General features: G+C 38.5%; 1 protein-coding gene across 3 annotated transcripts; it reads right to left on the reverse strand.

The window, feature by feature from the left end:
• ano10a (anoctamin 10a) lies at positions 1-27,990 on the reverse strand. 3 transcript variants are annotated; one of them, XM_053494585.1, is made up of 16 exons: positions 27,848-27,990; positions 27,616-27,720; positions 25,843-25,993; positions 24,069-24,269; positions 23,413-23,547; positions 23,098-23,217; positions 22,591-22,924; positions 22,003-22,238; positions 21,767-21,822; positions 21,592-21,666; positions 19,622-19,804; positions 19,181-19,372; positions 18,518-18,646; positions 9,854-9,970; positions 9,189-9,202; positions 1-1,237 (listed from the first exon to the last, which is right to left on the reverse strand). In XM_053494585.1, exons 3-16 carry the CDS (start codon positions 25,979-25,981, stop codon positions 1,183-1,185), a joined length of 1,986 nt encoding a protein of 661 aa, XP_053350560.1. In that variant the 5' UTR covers positions 25,982-25,993; positions 27,616-27,720; positions 27,848-27,990; the 3' UTR covers positions 1-1,182. The 3 variants fall into 3 exon arrangements, with proteins under 3 accessions (XP_053350560.1, XP_053350559.1, XP_053350561.1); XM_053494584.1 differs by lacking the exon at positions 27,616-27,720; XM_053494586.1 differs by lacking the exons at positions 9,189-9,202; positions 27,616-27,720.
• Positions 27,991-27,998: the final 8 nt, after the last annotated feature.

Here is a 27,998-nt window from a genome sequence, read left to right on the forward strand (position 1 = left end):
TTAGCTGTAATAATAGTTTAGGTATTTATTTTCAGCTGAACATGATTTCAAGTACACTGCGCACATTGTCAGCAACACGAGTATCTGATATAATAGCAATTAAAGGCACAGCTCAGTCTTTGGTTGAACAGGTGTGTGTGTGTGTGTGTGAGAGAGAGGGAATAAATGCTCATATTGCCAAGAAAAAAAACAAAACCTTTACCCTGTTGCGTACATTTCAAAGCTACTTATGCCTGGGTCACAATTCAAGCCAAGTTACTGGACCTGCCTGTCGCAAGAGTTCCTCAGGTGTAGGCGGGTCATAAACGATTATCCTTCAACATTATCCTGTATTGGCTCAAATCTAGATTTAGCATCTGTTCCCATGTGATACCTTTCTTTAACGTCCTGTAGCCTTGAGGTGAGAAACAACATGAGGATTACAGATAACTGACAACAGACCCGTGTTGAACTTGATCTAGTTGTGTTCTCAGGAAAATTCTGAAGTAAATGCTGTTGGAGGCCAAAGATGTGCCATGTTTGTGTTTTTGGAGTCTCATCTATTTTCCAATAAGAGTTATGATCTGATAAATCTTTTAGTGGCCCAGGCACAAGTGCTCAACCCTTTTTCACTAGCGACCCGATTACACTAGTAAAGTGCAACTCATGCTTAATACATTTAAAAAACACAACGTCTCATAAACTTTATAACCAAATTCCACATACCAATATTCTTTTTAGCAGTCAGTATATACTTCCTGGCTTTATGGAGTTGAAAATCTCATAAAAACAATACAAATCATAACTAAAAGCTCAAACATGTAGCTCAGTGGTTCTCCACGCGGGTCCTGGAGGAGCACTGCCCTGTACATCTGAGTGTTTTCTCAGCTCCCTGATTTACCTAATCAGTTGATTAACAGTCTTTTCTTAATTTAAGTAGGTGTGGTGGAGCAGGGAAAACATTACAGTATGCAGGGTGATGGTCCTCCAGGATGTGGGGTTTAGGTTTAAGAAAGTACTGCTCTAGCTAACATGCAGTGAGTGAGTTGCAGCTTGCGCTGGATGTCAGCAGTGTTCGCGAGGAACTTCGTCAGGAGTGCATATTCATGGGAGGTGATACGTAATGCTTGACTGGATACACTGTATGTAAACACCTGAGGGAGGTTTAGATCTGAATCAGTAGCTTTGCCACCGTCATCCTCTTTATTGCTCCTTGTTATTTAGTGGTCTTTGGTATCGCTGCTGTCTCCAGCATTTTCTGAAAAGACAAAGACAGGCGTTAATACTGTAACACATTTATGATCAGATCCAACTGCAAGCAAAGTAAGTTGTTGCTCTTGATAATACTGCTATTTTTATCTTCATGCAGACTGAAATAGAAACCAGCTATGATCTAGGAGGAGGTGACCACTCTGTGACTCTGTGGAACTAACTGATTTTGAACGAGTCAGACTTTTACCGTAAGTGATGGTGATGGGAACCATCACGAACAAGAAGACTGGCTTGCCATGTTTTAACTCATGCTTAACATTTTAAATCACATGCTCTTTACAAAGAGAAGAGCAAAGCTGTAATGCACTGCAACTTATCAGTGAGCAAGATCTTCCTACTAGGCCTGGAGGTTTTCAAGATGTAATTATTTTTAGACATACAGCCATGTCTTTTTATTAAAAACATGTCCCAGAGTGCACATCCTGAGCTACAGTTATTCTGTTGATCCTGTTGCCTGTAAACCAGAGCGAATTTAAACCTCAGTGAAGAACGCTTCTGTACAATTAACTTCCTGAGGCAGAAGTGAGATTGATGCAGTCACATTGCTGACACTGTGGCTTTTACAGCACTGGGTTTTGTTGCTCTTTTGCATATTAACTAAATAGTCCGTTTTCGAAAACGCTATAAGGCACCCAAGTCCTAGTGTGTGTCTGGTTACTTGAAAAAAAAAAAAAAAAAAAAGTCAAACTTTTAAACTAAGGCAAACCGATAGGAAAAATTGAAACCATCTTCAGAAGAAGGCAGTTGTATTTATTTTCACTTCCGTGCAACTGAAGCAAATGATGAGCCATCTGATAAAATCCACTCAATTACTCAAGCTGACTTTATATTAAACAAAAGTTTCATGAAAAAGTGCAGAAAGGACACAGTCATTCGCAAAAGGCCTAACAGAGCTGCAGCAGATGCTGTTTCTATGGCAGACTGTGAGCTGCTGATTATAGTATTGATTATGTGTGAAGATAATAGAGTAGCAGACAATAAGCAGCACACGATGAATCAGTTAACACACACGCAAACCCGCACACACAGTTTTGCAAAGACACAGAGAGATGGCTCAAACAGTTGCACTAGAATGAGGACAAATCATGAGGCGGAAAATATACAAGCTGAAAGCATAACCAAGATGATATGACACATGACATATAGTTTATTTATTTATTTTCATTAGCAAAAGGTATTTTTTGGTGTAATAAAAAAACAATAATAAAATCTAATTGTATTGGGCAAATAGAACCTCAGACGAACAAAAACGTATTACTTTTTTCACCATGCCATTATTATTTTAATAAAAATGACTGAAATCGACCATGGAGAGTGCAAGGCCCTGGTGCTAACCACTACACTACGCAGATCAAAAAATGGACTTCTGGACAAAATGCATGCTTTCATTAAAATATCAATTTAAGTTTACTGTACAGTAGCACAATACACTGACTGTGGTATTGCACTGAATATTATAAACGGTACAATTCACCCCAAACACATTTCTCATGCCTGTTTTTAATTATTTGTGTAATGGTACAGTATAGTGTTTGCATTTTGACTTTTTTAGTTTTCCTGCATTATATATGGTGGATGATCAAATACATTATCTCTCTTTCCTTCAAGCAAATGCACCCTGAGATGGATTATTTTCATCACAGCAGCAATTTTCCAACACTATAGAATGTCAAGTCCTAATTTTTGTTTCTATTTATAGTCACATTTATGCCTGTATACCTTCCTTTTCTATTTACATGTTCTGTAGTTAAAAGTTGTTGTGGAAAATCTGTGAAATATGTTCCTTTTATCACTTATGTTACAGCAGCTACAAACAAACAGTCATTCCTTCACCAGCTTCTCTTTTCCCCCAAATAAAAACTTAAATGTTTATAGATTTTCGGGTGGGTGTTTACAAACTTATCCCTTTAGAGAAATATCATAACCTTTTAGTAATGTATGTTTCCTTTTTTTTAGTTTATTCCCTTCTTCTGTCGATGAAGCACCGTGTTAAGAGCCATGTTCTCATCGTGATAGCGCATACTGTACTGTATCCTACAAAATCCATACTGTCATTACAATGACTGTCCCTGACCCAGAACACCAGCACACTAACAACACGATCGCGTGGTGTGTTAAATGTCACACCACAAACAGCGTTTACTGAGTCCACTGTAAAAGCGTACTTACAGCTGGGCAGCAATTTCCGCCCATGAATTCGCTGTCATGATTCATTTCATGCTCAATCAGTCAGCGCAGCACCACTGGCTTTGTTTCCCGTCAAAGCATGGTGAAGGACACGTCCACTGCTTGAGGCATGACAGAATGCTTTAGATGATGACGTTTATCTGGATCCATTTTTGGCTACACCAGCTAGACTGCGAGGCTGAAGTGCATACGCTTTCTGACAAACAGCATGACACCACTGACCTGACGTGCTCTGCTTTTCCCTCTCCTCACATCGTCCCGAATTGTTCCACATTTGAGAAGCACCTTCAAAACCAGTGTGACTCAGGGATGACTGCTGACCTACATTGCTGCCCTAAAAGGCCCTTAAAATGACAACATTTAAAAATTGATGAATCGTTGAACTATTGAGGAAATAATACACTGGTGCTGAAAACGTGTCTTTCCCCTGAGACAGAAGCAAACAAATCATGTGACAAATCATCTGGTATAAAGAAGCTGATGTTATTGGAGCAATCTGCCATCGGTGGTGCTACATGATTAAGTTTCCACAGCAGGACAGGAAGCTATTCACACACAATTCCCCAGTGATGAAAGAGTGCAGCAGACATCATCAGCTTTTATTCAGCACCTTCAGCACTGTGCAGTCTGTCCTTAACAACATCCTGCTGTGTGTTTGTGTTGACACAGAGCATCATAGGGGCTTTTATCAAGAACTTACATTTCTGACAGTGGAAAATCCAAAGAACTACACAGGACACTGTTACAGGGAAACAACCTGGTTTGTAAACACATCTGCACACTAATATCAGTAGTCTTGTTCCATCCTGTTAACATGCCCGAGACTAGCTAACACGCGGTACAGGCGACTTGGAGCAGTAGCGGTTTCACTTTACCATGAAGACGGTTCTAGACTTGACTGATGTTGACAGCTGTTTCTCAGAGGACTTGACTTGGCTGCAGTCACTCGATAGTTCAGGACTGGTCTCTGTCCTGACTGGTCTAGTTCAAAATTCAAATTTTATTTGTCACATACACAGTCATACACAGTACAATATGCAGTGAAATGCTTATACGACTGCGAGTGACCTTAAAAAAATAAAAGTAAAAAACTTATACGTAAGAAATAAAAATAAATAAAATGAAATACTAAAGAAAATAAATTTAACTAGTAAAATAAAATGTACAAATAAGGGTATAATAAAAATATTACCAAATATTGAAATATAGAAGAAAAAAGTATATATATAAAATTTGAAAGTGGCAATGGTTGTGCAAATATGCATAAAAAGTGACTTATTAAAGTGTCTTGTGCAATGGTCCAGAAATGAAAATATAAATACGTAGTGAAAGTGTGCATGAATGTGTCCATGATTGTCCAGTCAATGTTGGGAGTTTATAAAGATGTTATTAGTCCTGTATGGTGATGTGGTTGAGAGACCTTATCGCCTGCAGGAAGAAGCTCCTCCTCAGTCTCTCTGTGTTGGCCTTCAGGGAGCGGAATTGCTTCCCTGACCGCAACAGAGAGAACAATCCATTGTTGGGGTGGCTAAGGTCCTTCACGATCTTCCTGGCCTTGGTCCAGCACCGCTTGCTGTAGATCGAGTGCAGGTCAGGGAGCTCGGTGCGGATGATGCGCTCAGCTGATTGCACCACCCTCTGTAGAGCTCATCTGTCCTGCATGGTGCTGTTTCCAAACCAGGTCGAAATGTTTTCCGTCAGGATGCTCTCTATGGTACAGGAGTAGAAATTCCTGAGCACCTTAGAGGGCAGTCTAAAGTCTCTCAAGCGTCTGAGGTGGTAGAGACGCTGCCGGGCCTTTTTCACCACAGTGTTGATGTGACAGGACCATGACAGGTCCTACGTGATGTGAATACCGAGGTATCGGAAGCTGTCCACTCTCTCTACTGGGCTCATGTTGATGATGGGGGTCTGTTAGTTCCTCTCCTGCTTTGTACTAAAGTCCACTATCAGCTCCTTTGTCTTGCTGACGTCCAGGAGGAGATTGTTCCTCTGGCACCAGTTCTCCAGATTTCCAATCTCATCTAGGTAGGCCGACTCATTATTGTTGGTGATCAAGCCCACCTTCACAGTGTTATCAGCAAACTTGATGATGGCGGTGAAGTTGGTAGTGGCCACGCAGTCGTGGGTGTACAAAGAGTACAGCAAGGGGCTCAGAACACAACCCTGGGGGGCTCCAGTGCTAAGAGTGAGTGAGGCTGAGGCGATAATCGTTGAGAGAAGCAGGATAAGGTTTCTTTGGGACAGGAACAATGATGGACTCTTTAAAGCATGTGGGGATCACCGACTGAGATAAAGAGATGTTGAATATCTCTGTGAACACAAGTGCTAGCTGGTCTGCGCAGGCTCTAAGAATATGACCTGAGATGCCGTCTGGTCCTGCTGCTTTCCTGGAGGCTTCCCTCTTACGTCATACTCAGTGATGAGCACCTGAGCCTTCAATAACTATCTGGACTCCATATTAACATCAATTAACTTCCTGCCACCTAACACACAGTATGAATGCAGATCAATTCATGCTTTCTGTTGCACCCAAATGAGGATGGATTCCTCTGTTGAGTCCGGGTTCTCTCAAGGTTTCTTCCTATTGTCACCTCAGGGAGTTTTTCCTTGCCACTGTCACCCTCGGCTTGCTCATCAGGGACTATCTGACCATTTTGATTTATACACATCCACATTCCGTACAAACTTAAAAATTCTTTTGATTGTGTAATGCTGCTTTGCGACAATGACAATTGTTAAAAGCGCTATAGAAATAAAATTGAATTGAATACAGGCACAGCTCGAACCTCATGGCAGATCCTCTCATGACTGTACAGAAATTAACCTGCTCCATAGAATTGAACCTATAAACAGAGAAAGTACAGTATGACCTGTTTAACGAATGAGTCTTGGGAATTGTTGATACAGTAAATCACTCACTCTGGAATAAACTCACTCTGGAATACAGCACTTTCATGAGAGCAGCATCCCATTACCCTGTCTATGTAACTGCTCTGTAAAACAGCATGCCTCATCATCATCTCTTCCTTACAACATTATCCTGCTTGTACATCACATGCCCAAAAGCTTAAACAGGATTGAATGTCGTGTAATCACTTTGGACTATGTACAGTTGTGTAGGTGATGAATAAAATTCGAATTTGAATATAAATTAGGCATCTACCTTGTAGGCTCATGTCACATGCTAGCATAAAAAAAATGACTTCATATAAGAGTCTGTCTAAAAGCCTCCAATATCAGATGTATTGTTTAATTCTTTAGAGTGCATTTTAATAATTTTACACAGATATTTGGTTTCTGGAGGAAACCAAGAGGCATCAATCAGGGTTGTGAAAATCCACCCACTGTCTGTCCACTACTGGACGTCCCAAATGTCTCCATATGCAGGGAAAGTAAACACCTTTTTTTGTTATACAATGTTTATATAACTTTTATTTAGAAAGCTTTTAAGAGTATACAAGAGCACGTAAAGTCCATGGTGTACCAGGAAAAGATATGACAAAGATCATTTAATAGAACTCACTGAGAGAGATGAATTTGTGTGTTTGTGTGTGTGTGCACGCGTTTCAAAAGAAATGTCAATCATGTAAAGAATATTTTGCAAATAGTTACTATTTTGCCAAAAAGTGCTTCCCCTATGTACGGAGACATTTGGGGCACTGTTTATTAGGATGCATTATGAGAATACATTTTTTTAATGACACTTTTTACTTCCTGCTATGTTTTGTGAAATAATAAAAATAATGGTGCCCCCATTTATACAGATTAATCACAGCACTAGACGGCTGGATTTTTTTATTTATTTAAGTTACGGGCATATGTAAATACAGCTCATTCATTTTGACTAACTGTGCTTGAAGTTAAAATTTTACATGTGAAGCAATGGGCGTGGGCATGATGAGTGTGTAGGATGCTCAAGAAATGCCTGCTTTCTATTTCTGTTCATCTTCCATAAAGAGCAATTTAATACGAGGACATGGAACTGATGGAGAGAGAGAAAGCTGTCATGTTACACACTGAGGCTGTGAATAAAGCCGGTGTGGAGATATATATTACTAACTTGTATCACTAACTTCTACACTTGGGGTGGTAAAGGAAAAGTACAGAATTGTAGGAAAAACACAGTGTATTAGCATGTGCTGTAACTTAAGCCCCATTGAGAATGCTAGCGCTGCCTAACACGGCTTTGTCCTGGAGCTCACCTCCAAGTCGCAGGTCACTTTCCAGTGCTGGCTATGAACAGGGGATTTCCACTGCTTCTGTGAGTGTTTGCTATTTCCAGCCTTCCCTTTGACTCCAGACGACCTGTTTCCCCCCTGCAGATAGCCGTCTACACGCTTACAAGCTGCTGAACACATGGAAACAGCTGGACTCAACAGCCACATGCTGCTACTTTACAGCTATGTAAATGCTAAAGCACATAATACCAGCTCAGCACTAATAATATCGAGTCAGTGCACCACACACTCCCTCCCTGACTGAACCTTCAGTCCACAGTGACTAACTCCAATTAAGGTCAATCAAATATTGCAGAATGATTCAACACACACGCGCTTTCTCCTTCTAGTGGCCAAAGTCAAGAATTTGCAGTTCTGTAAAGTTTGCACTTTAAATGATTGCAGTCAGCTCGGCTTAAACGATGAGCTCTTGTCATTGTGATAAAGAGGCAGGAAAAGCAGAGTTCATGAAAAAAAGTAGAGCAAAAGGGAAATGAAGAGATATCACATTCTCCATCATTCTGAAACATCATCAATATGTTCAATAAGTAGTTTACAACCTGCTACTCTGAGTAAATTTAAACAAATGTTAGTTACATGAAGCGCAGACACAGTAGTCACACCTTTCTTTCTTTCTGCTTAAGAAAGCTATTTCTTTTAGTTTGTGTTTACACCACCATCACTCAGCTGAGCGCCTCGACTACTGCGTCAGATCTTCGTGCTGTTTATGTTCCGCTTTCCATTTTTCCACTAATGTAATCAGGTCACAGTGCTGATCCAGAGACAGATATTCGTTTATCAGGGTGCAAACTGGGCAGATCAACTCCACATCTGTCCATTCGAGAGAACTTAATGTTACGGAGGGAAAAGCTAAACAGAACTGCATCTGAGATTATCACTGGCGGTTACTGGAAGAATATTACAGGTACAAGAAATAATACCAAACACAATACGTGATAAACGACACTACTAAGAATACAAGTCCAAGTTCTCCATTATGATGATGATGATGATGACCCCCACCATTATAATAATAAGTTTAAACTGTGTTATGATCATTTAGGCCTCTTATGAATAAAACGTTTTATTGACTAATACACTGCCTGGCCGGGAAAAAAAAAAAAGTTGCACAAAAAGATTTCATTTCATTACCTTTGGCTTCGAATATGCAAATGCTCTTACTTTCACTATTTAACAGAGCAATTTTTCATTGTTGATTTATTTACTTTACCAATGTTCGAGTGACCTACATTTATAAAATTTTTTTCAACCACATTTCTTCCATCTTCTTTGTGTGTGTGATTGTTTATTAATATTAGTAGTAAGGCATTTTGTTACAAACCTTACAGTCAGTAACTGCATTACAGTATGTGTTTCAGCACATCATCAACCTACATCATGCCTGTAGGCAAAAGACCACAGCACCACATATCTCCTGTTACTGAGAGCGCCTACAGTTGAGATTAGTGTTTGGCAGCTGTTCATGTCATACGCTGGCAAGCACTATGCAGCCGCCAAAAACAGACTTACCGAGCAAGCGCTTGCTGCACAAAACCAAAGAGAGAGACAGGTGAAATGGGCAGTAAACACAGCATTGTGTTACATAACAGAATATATGAAACATTTTATCCCAAATATAATTTACATTACAATGATACGGTATACGGACAAGCTGTGCATATTTTACTTCTTCTTATTATTATTATCAGTCTTGTGAATTTCCTGGGTCATATGAATTCAGTGTACCTGCTGTGAATCCAGTTCCATGAAGTAACTACACAGGAGGCATTTTTCCACAATGGAAAATAAATCATTCTCCTAGAAACGATCGGAACTTTATATGTTTACGAACATGAGCCAGTGCACATGCACACATGAATGCTCATGTGCACCTACTTCTCTATTCAAGGTGATAAACATCAGCCAAGGCATATTAATCAAACATTTACACAAGCACACACACTGAAATGTCAGTTGTGAGCTTGAGTATGCATGTTCTCTATGAGAATATGCATTTCTTTTTTTCTTGTCTGCAGCACATGTGCTTTTCTGACGCTTATACTCTACTGACAGTGTGTCACCAACGTGTATGTTAATATATACCCTGGAGGGATCATCAGAGATTTCCTAGCTACCTGAAGATTATACCATGCTCAAGACTACACATGCGCACGCGCACACACATAAGTGCTTACCTTTTTCTTTAGAGCTTCCAGAGACTCAAACTCTAGCTTGGCCAGTTTGATCTGAATGTGCTTGGGCACATCTGGAATAATGAAGGCCAGGATGAACTTGAAGGCCAGGAGGACATGCTGCAATACAGAACAGAGCAAGAAACATATTTTCATTCAGTTAAATGTTCTTAATCACATTAATACATTCATACACACAAATCATATGTGATGCATTCTGTGTATACTGTCTATACTGTCTATAATATAATCTGCTGTTTATGATCTACTTTAGCTTATTAAGTAGTTTAAAGTAATCTGGCCTCCAAAAAGTAGAGTTTTTTTTGTGGAAAAAAAAGAAATGCTAAATTACAAATTACTGTACAAACTACTCAACTGTATTATAAGGGTACAAGAAGTGATGGCAGCAGTTTCTCTCTGATATCAATCACAGTAGCATGCAAGTGGAAGTGGCTGGATAGCGACGCAATGGTATCGGACCAGAACAAAATTAATTTGTAATTCAACAATAATAATAATTAATCTGTACATTGTTCTACTTCCAGGCTCAGATGTGATTAGCAACCCATACAATAGCTCTTTAATTTCCTTTTGGATCAATAAAGTATCTATCTACAAGAAACATAATAACCTAATAGTAAATAAATATACCATTATTTTTACCTATGTACAGTATAACCTAATAAAGAGGTGACACAGTGCTGCCAAAAAAATACATGTCTCCCATCTCTGTTGTATTTACACTCCATCAACTTATTTTATTTTAGTCTCTACACTAGGAAAAACATTTCAGTATCTGAAGTCAATTACTGACTCCCACTGAAGACTAGCACATGTTTTTTGAGACTTTGACTTGAATCATGAGAAGATAGGATTTGTTTCAACCAACATTTCACCCCTGTGAGATGTGACTCTGCATAAAGTGGCATAGACAGACCGTGAGCAGTTGGGACGCACAGACAGGATTAAACGGGCCATGTTGTTTTTTTATAATGTTCTGTGTGATCAGAACACATGTTCCAAAGGTGTACGCATTTAGGAGAGCATCTGCGCTCTCACAGTTTTACAGATTCTGCCCCACGGCACTATTTTACTCATCACACGCTCATCCAGAGAGCCACTGATGAGATGTGAATGAGAAAATGACAGCCTCTCAGTGCCAGGCATGCTCTATAAAAAAGCTAAGAAATTACAGTACAATACAGACATTTTACAGCATTGAAATATGTGGCACTAAGGTCACAGCCTCTGTGTACATGCAAAGATATCTGAATGACTTCATTCCATTTGCAGATTTGGAATTATTTATACCCTTTGATACTATATGTATTCTTTTAAAGCAATCTGAAGGGAAAAATTGACATTATAATATAAATCATCCAGGAAGAAAGGTCACTCAGAATGATCTCACAAATGCTCTCAGGTGGCAGGTAAAATAGAGAAAATGGCAACCAAATAGATCTTGTCACAAAGATTTAGTCTAAACTGCAAAGTGAAGAAGAAGAAGGAAAAAAAACCCACAATGCTGCTGTCTGTGCAAAAGCCCTAAGCTTCAGTTTCACATTAATCAAAAACAAACCCACTTGTTCCCACTTAAGAAACAAAGGCTAATTTTTTTCATGTTGGTTGCGTGTGATAGGTTTTTAGCGATTCTGTAGGGGACTGTGTGTTTATTCAAGCCAACTGCATGCATTTCCATTTCTTGAAAATGAGGATGCACAGGTCGAGCTACGCTACAAAGCCAAGAGGGGCTCGGGACAACATAATCAGCTAAAATAACGCTCATCATATCCTATACCGTCTAACCATCAAGAGAGCAAACCTCACGCTGACTGAAAATTACGGCAATGTACTGTACATTACAAGCCAAGTGTTTGGAAGTAAACAAATTGGACTTAACTGTTTGCAGCAATGATTCAGGTACTTACCATCACATGCTCCTGAAAGCTCAATTCAATAAATCATGTGATTAAAAAACAGTCAGCTATGAAACTGAAAGTTATAAAAACTTTGGGAATTTCCAACCTTACCATGGGGCAAAAAAGCAGGCATAATTTATCGGGCTTTTATCAATCTGTGCAAATAAACTAAAGATAATGGGCAACATCAGCTTGGTTACATTAGCTTCTACTGGCTAAACTTTCACTTACTGTATATTAAACAGTATAAACCAATGCTAAACATACAAAGGCACAAAAAAGAACAAAAATGAAACAAAGAAAACAGAGGAAATGAAAGAGAGAGAAAAGGGCGAGAAGGGATGTCAGCAATAATTACTGATTTCCTTAATAATTTCCTAGTTACTATTCAGTATTCAAGCATGTTCTTTAATACAGTTAGGACTGATTTAGACACGCCACATCTATAACACTAAAGACTTTCAAAAACATTTATTAAAAAAATGACAAACATTTTTAAAACTACACTTTTTGTGGTAATTCACGTCTCTGTCATGGGACAGCTGTAATGCTTTCTGCAGTTGCTTTTAAAATTGACACCTGTACTTCATTACAGGTGAAGCTATTCTCTAGTTTGTCCATTTTATGTCACATCCATAACACAGACAAAAATGCTGTATATTTTAAAGATGGACACTACCACTCAAAAGTTTGGACAAGCCTTTTAATTCCATGGTCTTTTTAAGTGAAATTAATTTACTCACTGTATACTAAGTTTTCTGTTCTGAGCCTTTTTATTTACCAATATGAGTCCAAATGTCACATTTCTAACACTGGACCAGCCCTATAATTCTATATGGTATAATACTGTACTTGAGTGTACTCAAGTATAGTGCTTCGTTAAACTGACTAAATCACTAAATCATTACATTTTGGAAATAACTGTTTGCTGCCTTCTTGATTCCTGTATTGTGCCATTTGTTTCTACATTCTTTTGTATAATAAAAAACACTCTTACTGTGAGGATAAAAGCTATATACTGTATTATGTCCTATGGCTACTATTTTTATCACTGTTAGTGAACCAATAAACGCTGTTAAATTCGGAGACATCTTGTACTGTAGCTGTCGTACAGAACTAGAAGAAAACATACTGCTGCACAGGATACGCTTTTTTAACAAAGAAGAGAAGATGTTAAACAGGATAATCGGCGCACAGCAAAATGCATGAGGAGTGAAACTAAGTGTGAGATGAGCGGTTCTATGTTTAGACAGGAGGCTATGATGCTCAAATCAGAGTTGTGCTCAAACACATTACTACTTAATGATGCTTTGCAATAGCTCCAAGGGGCATCATTTTAAAGATTCAGTCAGCTGCAGAATTGTTGGCACCCAATACAAAAAATAAATAAATAAATAAATAAAAAAAAGTTAAAATCACATACAAACTGAAAAATATGCAATAATTTAATATAGTGTTGTACAGTTTGTAGAGCAATTTCTCTGCTAAAACAATAGACTGTGATGTTTGGGATCACAGTTGGCTCCCTCACCCTAATCCAAGCTCCTGGTTGTTCCTAATGACATTTTTAACTGCTTGTGTGTTTTTATATCCATTACCTGACTTTGGGAGAACGACAACCATCTGGCTGTTTTGTATTAAAGACCTTACGGTCAGGGTTTTTGGTTTTGGAAACTGATCCAACAAGAATTCATGCTTTGTTATAGATCAGATGCACAAGAAATGTACAGTTTGCCATGCCTTCACTAAGTTTGATACTCTTTTTAAAAAAAGCTTTAAATTTGCACATCTAAATCAGACTTGTGTCAACACTGTCACACTGCAATAATTATCACATTTATTGCAAAAACGAAATGTGCATTAATGCATTTTATCAGATTTTTCCATATGCTCTTACCGTCACATTATCGTCTACCACTATTCTGCAGTCTTTTCCTTAAGATAAACATCTTTAGGCCATTTTACCTGCATTTCTCTATTACTGTTAACATCTCACTCACAGAACCAAGACTTTAAATGCTTGGCAAATTTCAGACTTTAAATAGAATACTTCATCTGAGGATTTTCCTTTACTGTTTTCTTGTACAGCGCTGCATCAGGTAATGTACAGAAATGTTGAAAACACAGCATTTAGCTAAAAACTTCCTGCAAAACAAAGATTTCTAGTACCGATTATAAGACAGGAAAGACTTGCCTAAACATGTTCAAGTTAAGGATTGCCACTGAGACACTCTTGGAAAAAAAGAAATGTTGCACGAAAAAAATAAGTACAAAAAATACAAAAATCATAAAATATAGTTCATAATTTCATTTCCTTTTTTAAATTAACAACACAGGAAATATAAAATCATCATCATGCTCAGTAGAGGTTAAACTAACTCACATATCCCTGAGGAGTGCTGTGCACATGCATTTAATTTGCCATGTGATTCTGTCCAGCTGACACGTCTACGTATCAAAAGTAAGAAAAACAAACATTCTGATTGTGCATTTTGTCTTTATGTTATTATGATCCATTTAAAAGGCCAAGAATGAATTCAGCAAGACAAGACAGAGTAATTTGATGGCGTCGTTTGAGGAACTGTTCACAAAATTCTACCATTGCTGCAGCTGGCTATCCAGGGTTAAAAATAAGAAGGTGTTGGACTATTTAACCACGTTTGTCTGCAGTTGGATTGCAAGTAGGCTGTATTATGGGCCACTTCTCTCTGACATTACCAACATGATCTGAACTTTTAATTCCTGGTGCAGGTGGACAGATTTTTGCATAAAATTGAAAAACCTGAAATTGAACCATAAAATTGAAAAAAAAAATGAAAACTTTAATTATTTGACAGAAATAAATAGTAAAAAGGTATATCTGCTCAGCAAAGGATGCAGACAACATGTATATATTATTACAGTATCTTAAAAAATTTGGAAACAAACTGATTAAATGAAATGAAAAGTTTTCAGATTTTGAAACTACAAATCTCGACACTATTTGTCAAAAGTTTGAACACACCTTCTAATTCCGTAGTGAAGCCATCCGAAATATTCAATAATCTAATTTTAACAGTTAATATTTACAGTATATGCATCTGCTACTTACAGTATGCTCTGCAAAGCCTTCATAATGGCTCTCATCAGAGGTGATGTTAATTGGTGATTTTTGAGGCTGGTAACTCTAAATTAACTTCTCTACACCAGATGTAATATAACAAGTGACTGTTGTCGTTACTTAATAACCAAATGATATATGCGATATTTCATAGTTTTGAAAAAATCTAGAATTCCGAGTCACATCAACAAGTTGCTTTTTTCTCTTCTACTCTCTACATCATAGTCCTTTTTTTTCCTTTTCACTTTGCCTTTCTATAAAATCCAGCATCTTCACAACAGCTAAACAGTAATTTCTTCATAAGTGCTACAGCAGGAATAGATGAAAGCAATCAACCATGAAGAGTTGTGATAAATCAGTGCATGTGTTAGGACAGGACACACACTGGGAAGGTAATAGGAGACATCTACTGACAGAATAAGAATAACAGTGGATGTTAGAAAGCGTTCATAGTCCTTCCAATCTAGCTGTCACTTTCTGACATGTCACGTTTAGACATGAGTGAAACAAGAGAAAATGAGATTGATGAAGAAAGATGGAGCAAGGCAGCTAGTCTGATCTGATCTTTTAAGATGTCAGACATGTGTAGTGAATCAGGCAAGAGAACTGAGGCTGCAGTCAGACAGCCATGTTTAAGCCTGTTAAAGTGTGCGTGTTATCATGAAAGTCTGGACCGCTTGATTTACACAAGCGCCCACACATATTCTGGTTCACTTTTTTAACTTTCTTACAGACAGACACGGACAAATCGGACAATCTGAAATCCAAATAAACACTTCCAGCGTGAGGAACAAGACAGAATCTAGTACAGCTTCCATTCCTGGACAAATCGCATTTCGTATGAGATTATTATAAAATTCAAATCACTATATTTATTTTACAAAAAGACATGGGAAATACTGTGAAGGTGTTATGAATCCTATATCATTTCTAGCCCTATCCATTACATAACAACGTTCCTGTGAGCGTAGCTCGGCGCACACAGCCGTCCTGTGTAAAAGGCCCAGCTTTGCCCTGCTGCCATCAAGTCTTTCAATTACTCCTGATCCTCGGCCCTCTCCTGTCGCCGTGGCTACACAGTTGCCTGGTTACTGCTCTCTGAGGCATGCCTTCATGTAATAACCTGCGTATCGAATGGCCCAAAAATAGGCAACCGTTTCGGCTCCAACAAATCAAGGATGACACACACAGAGACGTCTCCAAAACATTCCCCTCTGAGTCCATGACAATGCAGAAAAAAGGCCGAGCGAATTCGAGCTTCTCCATTTGGAAACTTTAGACAGTGAAGGATTAAACCCGTTTTTGCCTCTGGTTCAGATTTACACTATTTTAACTTTGCAAACCAGACATATACAGTACTAACGCTTTCCCTATGAAGGACGATTCATTACAAAACGATACAGTACACATGATCGATGATGATAAAACAATACAAGAGTATTGGGCATTGTGTAAATAAGCATAGCATTGTGTATCATATAAAGGGGCTGTTGCTAAAAACAGAGCTGAAATTCAGACACAACATCAGCCTCTGAATGCTGATCATCTGCTGTGTTTTATTTCCCCTCAGTTCCCATAATGGACTAAGAGAGAGACAACAGAGACAGACGGAGCCAGAGAGAGTGGAGGATAAAAGAGAGCGAGCAAGAGAACGTGCCCCTGCTGCTAAATGAGTGTGTGAATCACTGCACACACACACACACACACACACACACACACACACAGACACACACAGACACACACACAATGCATAATGACTTGCTTTGCATCACACCAACTTTCTGATATGTGTATTATAAGCCCTGCCTTGATGAGATTGGGCCCTGGGTTAAAGAATAGGTCCCGAGTTTAGGATTAAGGTGTAGGCAGCGTCAATGTGTCGTGTTACACAAGGGCTCAGAGCTGCAGGTCTTGACAAGGTGGAGGTAAACGAGATGACTGTTACAGTTTGTACTTTACTGGACTAGTTTGAGTTTGGATAGGGACACACACTTTAAGTCAGAGCATAGGATGCAGCAACATGGCAGAATGAGGGCAAACTGAGTTTTTTTTAAAGGTTAGAGCATTCAGGTATACACACACACACACAAGCTAAAAGCAAATAACACTCAACTAACCATCCATTATCCATTACCAGTGTAAAATAAATGTACCCATCAATATGGAAATAAATCCATGGGATTAGCGTCCATATGGAATGATAAGGGCAGGTTTTGTGTGATCATTATCAAAACCTCGGCTTGTTACTGGCATGCTATTATGGCTGAAATAAAACAATATCACTAGAGCACATTACTGTGCTCCATTCTGCTGCCAAGTCCTACAAAAAGCGAAAATCATAAACAGCACAATGACTTCCTTTCTAAACTCACAATAAAATACAACTTATTTTAGAAAAATGAAAGTGAGCCACTGTGTGTGTGTGTGTGTGTGTGTGTGTGTGTGTGTTTTTTTTTTTCCCGGAATCAGTTATTTTGAGTGGGTCTCTTGGGGCCTACAGGCAAAGCTGGGTTGGGTTAATCTGGCACGAACACATGTGGACTAGCTGTTTGCTTGGATTGCTAGTGTTCGCGACACACAAATACATTAGATAGCGTACGTTAATCAATTCCTGTCTCACAGTCAACAAAGCCCAAACGGCCTGTATTATCTCAGTCTAACAAGATTACCGGAGGGGAGTCAAAGCCTTCACCCAGAGCCAGGAACCTCAGCAACCTCTCACCTTCAACACAAACACGGCTCACTGGCACCATCTGATGGCATGAACAAATGCCATGGCTGACTGATCTGTATATATACACTGTACATACACACAGTATTAGGACAAAATATGCCATGTATTATAGTTCTCCTTGTGCACAGACAAGTGATTTTACTAATTAGTTCTAGCCTGCTTGGCTGAGGAGTTATGGCTAATTAACTGAAAAATGAGTGAAATACTGGCTATGTGACTATGATATTCAGCTTCTGGAGCCGTGGTCTGGGTAATCTCCTAACCTAAATCTAATAGAAAACTGCTGGATAATGGGGAAGAAGGCAGTAGCAGTCAAAAAACCATCTTCTCTACATGATCTTCAGGACGCAATCAGACATGGATTGAGCGATGATGATGGATGCCGGATCCGGCAGGCTTTCAAAACATAAAGGACTAACTAAATATTAATTGCTGCATGGCAATTTCACTGCATACAATTCCTAATTACTCTTATTATGTGGATCGTCATAAATATACAAGATCGTGAATAAATATTTCCAAAATATAGAATGTCATTAAAACACAGAATTTTACTTTAGTCTCAATAATTCAGGCCAACTACAGTGCTGTGCAGAAGTCTTAAGCCAACCCTTATCCCCTCATTTCTTCATATTTTTCTTCCAAAGAGCAAGAATTATTAATGTAGTCTTGAGGACTCTCATTTTCAGTCCAGTTCCTAGACTGAATGTTATGAAAACATTGACACAGTTTCGAAAACATCCAAGTTAAGGCATGAACCAGTAAGAAACAGGATGATGACAGATGATTTACTGTCTGTATTTCTTTAATTTAATCTACATAATTTACTTCAAATGTATTACACACACACACACACACACACAAAATCATTATTATGAAGCGGTTTAGAAGACGCGATAGGACAGAGGATTTACCTCAACAGCCACTATAGTGAGGATAAGCTGCGTGTCCGCCTCAGGAAAGTAGGCCTGTACTTGAGGAGAAAGACCGATCAAGGCACAGTTGGTGACCACAGCAATAATGCTCATCGTCTCGAACGCCAGCTGAAGCAGAGAGTGAGAAAAGGACAAGGGAGGAGAAAAAAAAATTAGCACTGAATATAAATGAATTATCATCCTCCTTAGAATTCAACACTTCCGTCTGTGTTGTGGTGACACGTTTCATTTTCCAGGATTGCGGTTTAAAAATTTGTTCCTGTTACAGTGAATAAAAATCTTCAATATGTTTACTTACATTTTTTGGGGGGGTGCAAGCTGCACAAATGTACACATCCCTTAATCAATACTTTGTTAAAGCCTTTGATTATAACACAGCACTCGAATTCTCTGGGCAAGAGTCTACTAAATTAACACATCTTAGATTTGCCTAATTTTATTCTTTAATTTTTACTGTATATTACACAAAATAAAGACTTGTCCAAAAAAACGTAAGCTCCCTAAAATGGTATAACGATATACATATATAATAGACGCATTAATAAAGTGAACTAAGCATCCTAGCGAGCTTTTGAGAATATAAGTTACTTGGCAATAGTGCAGCAAATGAAACAAACAAAGGATTGTTCACCCCTTTCTCACCTGCCATACTCCAATGTCAGATGCAGGCTCAGAGAATGGACGCTTGAACACGTGAGACATTTTAAAGGCGTCTGAATAAACCTCTGTAATGTTGTTGAGCACCACCAGCACGGCAGCAAGAGGATACACACAGGAAAACAGACTGACATAGCCAAACAGTAAGAACTGCTCCAGATAGTCATCAAACGTGCCCTGGAGATCAGACATAAACCAAAAATAAGTCTTCTTAAAACACACCATAAGGTCTTTCTTTAACCTTTGTTTTATCAAACACATTATAAAAATACCCAACGCTACTGTTCTACAGTCTTGTAGTCTCAGTTAGTTTAATTATTTGACCGTCACTTATGTATTTAATCTCATAAGACATAAAAATATTACATATATTTATCTAAACATAGTTAATATTTAACTTTCCAGTAACTCCAGTTATTGGCTCACCAGATAAGTATTCATTTCACTCTCCAGCTGGACCTGCTCCACCATGGGGAGCTCCTGATCTCCCATCACCCTCCTCACCCTCTTATGGACCTTCTTATTTCGTCTCCTCTGCAGCCAATATGGCAGGAAGGCTTCCATCACTTGGTTCAGGATTTGTGAGGTGATGAGAAGAGTGGCAAGGCTCTGACGCACAAATAAAAAACAAAAAAGCTCATTTTAATCAACACTACTCCAAGTTTTGACACCCATTCATTTCCAACATGAAGGTATTTATTAAACCAAAAAAAATTATTATATTTATACACTGTTTGGCCAAAGAAAGATTTAAATAAGCAACTACACTTAAGAGTCTTTGACTAAATAATTGTTGCAGTTACGAAAGGCAAAAAAATGCATATTATCATATAAAATAAAAGGGAAAATATTTGCCCAAACTATGTCTCCGGAAATGAGTATGATCATGAACATTTCTTCTTGTTTAAAAACCTGCAGTATAGTTTCGCATAATACCGCTAAAGGGTGAAAACCAAGGCAAAGCATTGTGGACTGCTCACAAATAGATCGGGATGACAACGCGCTAGCCCATTCAGCTCATGAAATGGTAAAACTTGTAGGTGACATGGGGTCGAAATTCTGCCTAATCCTACCTATTCCCCTGACCTCACACCCAGTGACTTTATCGTCTTCCATCACTTGAAGAAACCACTTCGTGGCAGGTGTTTTAAAGACAACAAGGAGGTTACTGAGATGGAACTTTTCCTCAAGAGCAAAAAAAAGTCTTCTTCTAAAATAGTCACCACCAGCTCATCCTTTGTTTGGAGAAGTGTGGCCTTCGATGAAAGATATGTGGAGAAGGACTAAGCTCATGACCAACATTCGTTTTCATTACATTTTTTCTTAGCAATAATAATTTCATGACCGTCCCTCATATTAATAGGTTTCAGTTTGTAACTCTTTTAAATCTTAACTGATGCAGTGAGTAGCTTCCCATTCCCATCTACAACGACTACGTTGGAAGACAAATCCTGTAGTCGTGAAAAAAACGTTATTCTATTTCTGCCTCTGAGTGGTGTGGTGGTAAAGTGCTCGCCCTATCATCCGGAGATCGCTGGTTCGATTCCCGTGATGCTGTAACCTCTCGCAGCTGGAGGTCTAGAGAGAGCTGATTGGCCGAGAGGGAGGAGAGGTATTTAGTGCTTCCACATTAATCACGGCTCTACATCGTCTCTGAGCTCGTGCGGAAGGAGCAGAAAGTGCTGTCCTCTGAGTGTGTTACTGTACGCTGCCCCCAACGGTGCGTGAGCGAGCAGTTCGAAAAGATGCGGTCATGAATAGTGGCCTCCGTACAAGCCTCTGGGGGCAGTGTTATGATCTGGGCTTGCTTCAGTCGGTCAGGTCTAGACGCAGCAGTGTTATGTAGCAATAAAATAAAGTTATACCATCAATGGATTTTTCTGTCCCCACGGCACAGGTACATTTCATGACTCAATTTGGGAAAAAGAGGTTTTGGGAGCATAAGAAATTATTTTCACACATGAAAAGGCCTCCACAGTCCTGAACGTAATCCCTTTGTGATGTGCTGGAAAAGACTTTATGAAGAAAACTTCATAGAGAAGATTCTCAGCCAAAAATAAAGGATGGAAATAAATGTCAAAACGATACCACAGAAAATTTGTGCCATAATACAAGCTAAATGTTTTCCAAAGAAATTTCCAAAGAGTGTACAATCTCTTCAATACAGATCACTTAGCTAACGAGGTAACAATTACAGCAACAGCAGCTAAAAATTATCTTTATATTCTACAGATCAGTTTAATATTCAGGAACATGACTTTAAAGACAGTAAAATTACAAAAATAAGTTAATGAAATATTATTTGACATTCATAATCAAAATATTCATTACTATTAACAGAATAATATATTATATTATTATAAAAATAATATCATAAGGTTTGCTCTATTACTCACATGTCGAAGCAAAGCCATATCTTGCATTACAAAAGCAATGTAGAATAAAGAAGAAAAACAGTTGATGAAGTTGAACTGCAAGAAAAAAATTTATGAACAATTAATTAGTAAAGAAAAATAAACTTTAAATCACAAATGACATAAATCACAATAACTTGAAAATCTTTAAACTCACCACCAATACTTTAAGAACCAGGTGATTCTGAAAAGATGATTCCAGCCTATGGTTTTCTAAACAGAGGACAGGTGAGAGAATAGTCACATAAGATGTACAGAATCAAAAGCTTATCTGCGTAATAATGATAAGTTTCACCAGGCAGTTAATGTCTTTTCTTCCTGCTTCAGTGTAAAGATTTTAGCTCTTCAGCCATACACACATAACACCATGGTTTTTTATTTCTGCACACGTACCCCAGTTTGTGAGAAACTCAGCTGCGTAGCGGTATAACAGGTTCATGAGCTCAATGACCACTGCATACACAATACTTGGTATGAACAGCAGCACACTTGTTAGGAAGTTTGGCTCTTCATTATAAATATCTATCGCCCATCTCTCCATGTCAAAGTAGATCATCATCACACAGAGAGCGATGTACAGGCACAGCAACACGAAAGGGACAGACACCAGATAGACCCTTAACTGCCGTCTGAGCAGGAACAATAAACAAAAGAAATCTTTACAACATACTGTATTCTTGGATATCCTGCACAACATATAATTTTTATTATAATATTTGGTAATATTTAATTGTTATATTTAAATTTGTAAAATTAGAAACATGTAACAAGTATAAAATTATAAATATATAGACTTGAAAAATTTAGATTTTAAAAAAAGTTCTTCAAAAAAGTTCAATCTTCAAATCTTTTTTTGCCAATTATGAATCTTACAGCTGTTAATAATCCATTACCTTCATATTTGAAACATTTAAAAGAGATTTAAAAAAAAAAGATCTGATTGAAATGACTTTTGTCGTCACGTTTATGATCTGTACGTACTTGGTGTTAGAGTAGGTCGGCTCCTCGCGGCCTGTTACAGGATTAAGGCCAAGAACGCCATGAAATCCCGGTCGTGGTTCTTCAAATGCTTTCTTACGACTCAACGTTCCCCATCCATAAGCCAGCTGTGCACTATATCTCTTCCACACCTCCAGGAAGACAGTGGACCAAACCAAGTTCAAGACAGCAAAGAGAACATATTTATCATAGTCCTCCCAATCAAAGAGGTAGTAGGGGATGCCAATCAGGGCCATTGGCACCAAGGCTAATGTGAAGTACTCGAGAAAACCAAAGTAAAGCGCCAAACCTTCGCCAAAGTAATGCCTGATGTCATCTGCATCATTAAGGACACAAATTAAAATAATTAGCTAGGCTTTTTAATAAAGAACGACACAATAAAAAAAAGCTCGCAAGAGCCAAAAATTAAAATAATTACTCCATAAATTACTTAAAGAAAATATTTAATCCTTAATTTAAGAAAATCTGAGCTACCAGGTCTATACTCACTCAGTGGCTGAAAGGAAAACTTGACCTTTTTGTACCAACTGGAAGAGAGCCTCTTTAACTCCTCTTTATCATGGAGTGGGAAACATTGGACAAGAATCCCTTTAGACTGCAATCTACGGACTGTAAAAACATAAAAGCAGCAGTTAGACAGTATTTTTGAGCGTTTGCAGAAATACTACTATTACAATCTTAAGATAAAAACTATCTAATGTAATCAGGTACACTATTCTATTAGGAATGTAGACCTTGTATACTACAACTTTACTCCATGTAAACTAAGTGTTGGTGCAAATGCAGACTTTCTGGTTAACTTACTGACTGACTTTCCAGGATAGAGCCTAAGTTTGGGGTATCCTGGAACATGGACTTCATCCTTTGCCCTTAGGGTGTCCAACTCGTGTTTGATGATGTACTGACATTCTGCAATGCTAAGGAACCCATCGCCCTCACCTGAAACAAAACCAACAAACAACCAACAGCTACCGTATAATCGCTGTTTTTAGTGCACTTAAATTAGCGTATTAGCCTGCTTTTTTAATATTATTTTTTTTATAAACAAGTGATGTGTGTGCTAAAAATTAGTGCTGCACAGTTAATTACATAAAAATCAAAACCGCAATATGTTCATGGAAATTCTTTAATTGCAAAAGGTTTTAATTTATAACAGGTAACAGACACATATTCAGGAATTCATGTAGAATTTGTCAATATTCTTTAGTATTTTATCTTTTAAAGTGATAAATAAACACTGGCAAACTGGCATTTTCTGCTGTTAGACCAGATAAATACATTTGAATTCAAATTGTAATAGTTACATATCACAGTCTAAACTGAAATTGAAAAACGAGTCAAAATACTGTGAGTATTTTTTTCAATAATTATTAAGTAAGTAGCCGTACTAAAAATTCCTTAAAATTTTCACTTAAACACTTAAAAGGGTCTTAATGACCATCTCCATCGGCTTTCTTTACCCTGGAATTCTTTGAAACTCTCCCGATTGGCATAAGTGAATCCTCGCATGGTACCATCTTGGAACTCCTTAAAAAGGCCCAGATCTTCTGCTCCAGTCAGGAGTCTCTGCCAGGTAGCGCCCACAAGAAAAACATTAGGATGCACTTTTGGCTTATCTTGTCCTTCAAGTGACAGCTGCTGCTCCACCAGCAACTCAGCTCCTAAATGACCAAAGACACACATAAACAAACATCAACTAAACAAAACCATTCAAGCTGTTTGACTAAACCTGTGATACTTCAGCAACTGATCCAAACTATAAATCTTATTTAATAGTCATTCGAAGCATATGCACAATTTGTTCTGGTTTAATACTGTATGTCAGATAAGGTTTGGATTATGTGGTGTTTCGAGTTTCAGTAGGGACAGCAGCAAGAAATAAAAACACAACAGCAAGTGACAATGATATGCTTAGTGTCTGAGTTTTATGGTCCTTTTGTGTGTTTTTTTTTTAGCCTGAGATTTGATTTGATTTGTGACATACAGGGTTATTCAATCTTTAAACTTTAACTCCTGCATTTCTACAGGGCCCCCTGGTGGTTTGGTGTTTGAAACAGACCTGGCTATTTTTCAAATAAGTTTGCCTGGCCAGGTTTGATTCTCACTTTTGCATGCATGAAGACTGCATGTTCTCCCTGTGCTTGGTGGGTTTCTCCTGGACAGTACCACAGTACGGGGACATCCATATCAGGCTAATTGGCATTCCTAAAATTGCCCATAGTGTGTGTGTGAGTGTATGTGTATGTGTGCGCTATGATGGATTGGCAACCCTGCCTCGTGGCCCAAGTCTCCTGGGATAGGATCCAGGCCCCCCTGTGACCCTGTATACAGGATAAAGCAGTATAGATGAGTGAATTTGCCTGTCTAATTGGCTCATTCATTTCGAAAGAGAATGAGATACACCAGCCATATTCACTTTCTGTCAAATGTAATCGTTAGTGTTGTGTAGCGCTGTGCTGAAAATGGCTGACTTGCACATATGGATTAAGTTTTATCAACATGCATGACAGTAAATGACCTCAAAACACTATCAGCTTATTGAGCTTTTCAGATTGGATGGTGCATGGCTAAAAATTTTCCATGCACAGTCAAATAAGCACCATAACAGAACATTGCAGAATGCTGCTGCAAGGGTTCTAACAGGCACTAGGCCCTGGCACCACGTCACTCCCATTCTCAAACAGCTTCACTGGCTCCCCATCAAATCCCCCATTAGTTACAAAGTCCTCCTCCTCACCTACAAATCTCTCCACGGACTGGCTCCCCACTACCTTACTGACCTCCTCCACCCCTCCACCCCTCTGAGGTCCCTGCGGTCCTCTTCCAAGGGCTAGCTGATCGTCCCCCGCAGCAGACCCAATACCTTTGGCGACAGAGCCTTTAATGTAGCTTCCACCACTCTCTGGAACAAGCTACCCCTTCATGTCCAATGTGCCCCTTCACTACCCCTGTTTAAAAAGTACCTTAAAACACATCTCTTCACAGAGGCCTTTGGCCTCTTGTCCCCGCCCCCCCCTCCCCCCTTACATGCTTACATTACACACGCCTTATACTGTAAAGCAACCTTGGGTATTTTGAAAGGCGCTATATAAAACTGAGATATTATTATTATTGTTATAACGATACAGTGCGACATCCCAAACTAGACCACAAATACAAGCTTAAGGGCATTTTCACAAAAAGTTCTGTCACTAACAGCATCCAAGCTCAATTGTATTACAGCTGGTGTGTTACCTCCATTTTGCTGCTTGTCTCTTATTCTTCTTAATAACCATGCAATGGCCTCAGGTTCAGTATTCTCGGCCAACTCCAGCACCACCAAGGGAGCAAATGGACAACCATCACTGTCGTAGACGATAGAGCTGTTTTGCATTTTTTCAGAGCTCTGTGCAAGATACAAATGAGAAAATATACAGTTTAAAAACAAAGACACAAACATGCCCTGTTTAGATATTAGATATTAGCTGATAACTAGACCACTGGAATGTAATATTTAAATTAACATGCCATGGGCAAACCCATAAACCACTTTGAAATGCCCCCTTGCAATGCACTTTGCAGGTATGCAAATGTCTTACAGTTAACCTCAGCACCAGTGCAACTTTATATACACATTATTTTTAACTTACGAGGGGCATTCAAGTAAAACACTAGTGAAACACTGTGATTATTCACAGTGCATTAGTCTAACAGGGGATTATATTGTACTCTCATACCTATGTTCTCTTTTTCTTCACAATCGAAAGTCCAGGTTGGACATGAACACCCTGTGTATATACACATGCTTTGGTGGCATGGTTATAGGTACATGGCAATCATTGATAATTTGTATGTATGTATTTATGTCTGTATATGAATTTTCAGATAGGATCATGTAACACCATTTTTCATAATAATGTTTCTTACTGTATCTCCCAATCCATACTACATTTTTGTAAATATGCATACACATTTATATTTTTGTCAGATAAAAAGCAATACATTTGCTAAATACAATTTTAGTAGATATACATACAATTTCAAAAAATGTACAATAGTGTCTGTAAATTTGTTGAATTCAAACCTTTCGATGGTCTTAATTGTCATTCAGGTTAAACTTGTCCAATTCACATGACAAGACATAAACCTGTAAAAGTGTATTATTCTAAAATGAAAAACTGTTAAGATATTGCAATGTGAATTCGACATGGTTACGGACACTACAAAAAATATTTTTAAGCTTGTTGCTTATATTGAAGCATTCCGTTTTGTTTTTTAACAAAAAAAACGGAATGCTTTAATGTACTGTAAGCAACAATTTTTTACAGATCATATGCTTCTAGAAGCTTACACTAACTTTAGTATGGATGCTCAAAGAAATATAAACAATAAGCATTTTACATTATTATTGTTTGAAGCGAGACAGTATAACACTGTAAAATGGTCGTTTTTGGGTCACATATTGTATAACATCACCTCTCCAAAACGGCTTAAATTAACAACTTGAAATTTTCAGGGAAGCAAAATTGGTCAATACCATGTTGCATAAACTTTATGTTGCACACACTTCCTGTCTTGCATGTATAATATTTAAGAAAATAAAAAATAAAATAGATAGATAGATAGATAGATAGAAAGGAAGGAGTAAATGCAAGTGGAATCAAAATTAATATCAAAGGTCTAACTACAAAAACTGCAAATGTATGTTAAATTGTATTCACTTACACACACACACACACACACACTATACAGTCAGTTTGTAATGTTTAAGACACACCGGCGGAGGAGAACTAGACGGGTGAGATTTTCAGTAAAGGAGCGCCGCGCGCGCACGCACACACACACACACACACAGCTGCAGTAGTGACACAGTGTAAACACTGCACCAGACTGAGACTGAATGAGACTCCCTGTAAAGCGCTAACAGCTAAACTTATAACATAACACACATGAACATTACTCACTTCTTACGCATTCAGAAAGAGAATTTCTGTTGGAAATCTGCAGAAATAAGAGACAGTGAGCTACCTGACAGGGAGGGGCGCTCAGTACTCAGTCTGTAACACACACACACACACACACGTCTCGTGTTAGCTCCGAGGTCTCCTAACGTCCTGTCAGAATCCCCGACATCTAACATTAAACACAGAAATAACTTTACACGGATTTTCGCATCATAAATCCAGAGCTTTTAACACAAAACGGAGTCACCGGCTAACTCTGACGTGCTAACTCGCTAGCGTGCTAACAGGCTACTTACAGAGAGACTGTAACGTTACACGCATTCACAGGGCTGCGGTTCCACTTAAAGTCTCGTTTATTTTAATACATCGGGAAATTGGAGAAAGATAAAGCGAGAGACGGGTCAGTGCTGTCTACTTCCGTGTGAGAGTTCAGCACAGAGTGACAGC

The sequence above is a fragment of the Clarias gariepinus genome, chromosome 4 (assembly GCF_024256425.1).
Source record: "Clarias gariepinus isolate MV-2021 ecotype Netherlands chromosome 4, CGAR_prim_01v2, whole genome shotgun sequence".
NCBI classification, from domain to species: Eukaryota; Metazoa; Chordata; class Actinopteri; order Siluriformes; family Clariidae; genus Clarias; species Clarias gariepinus.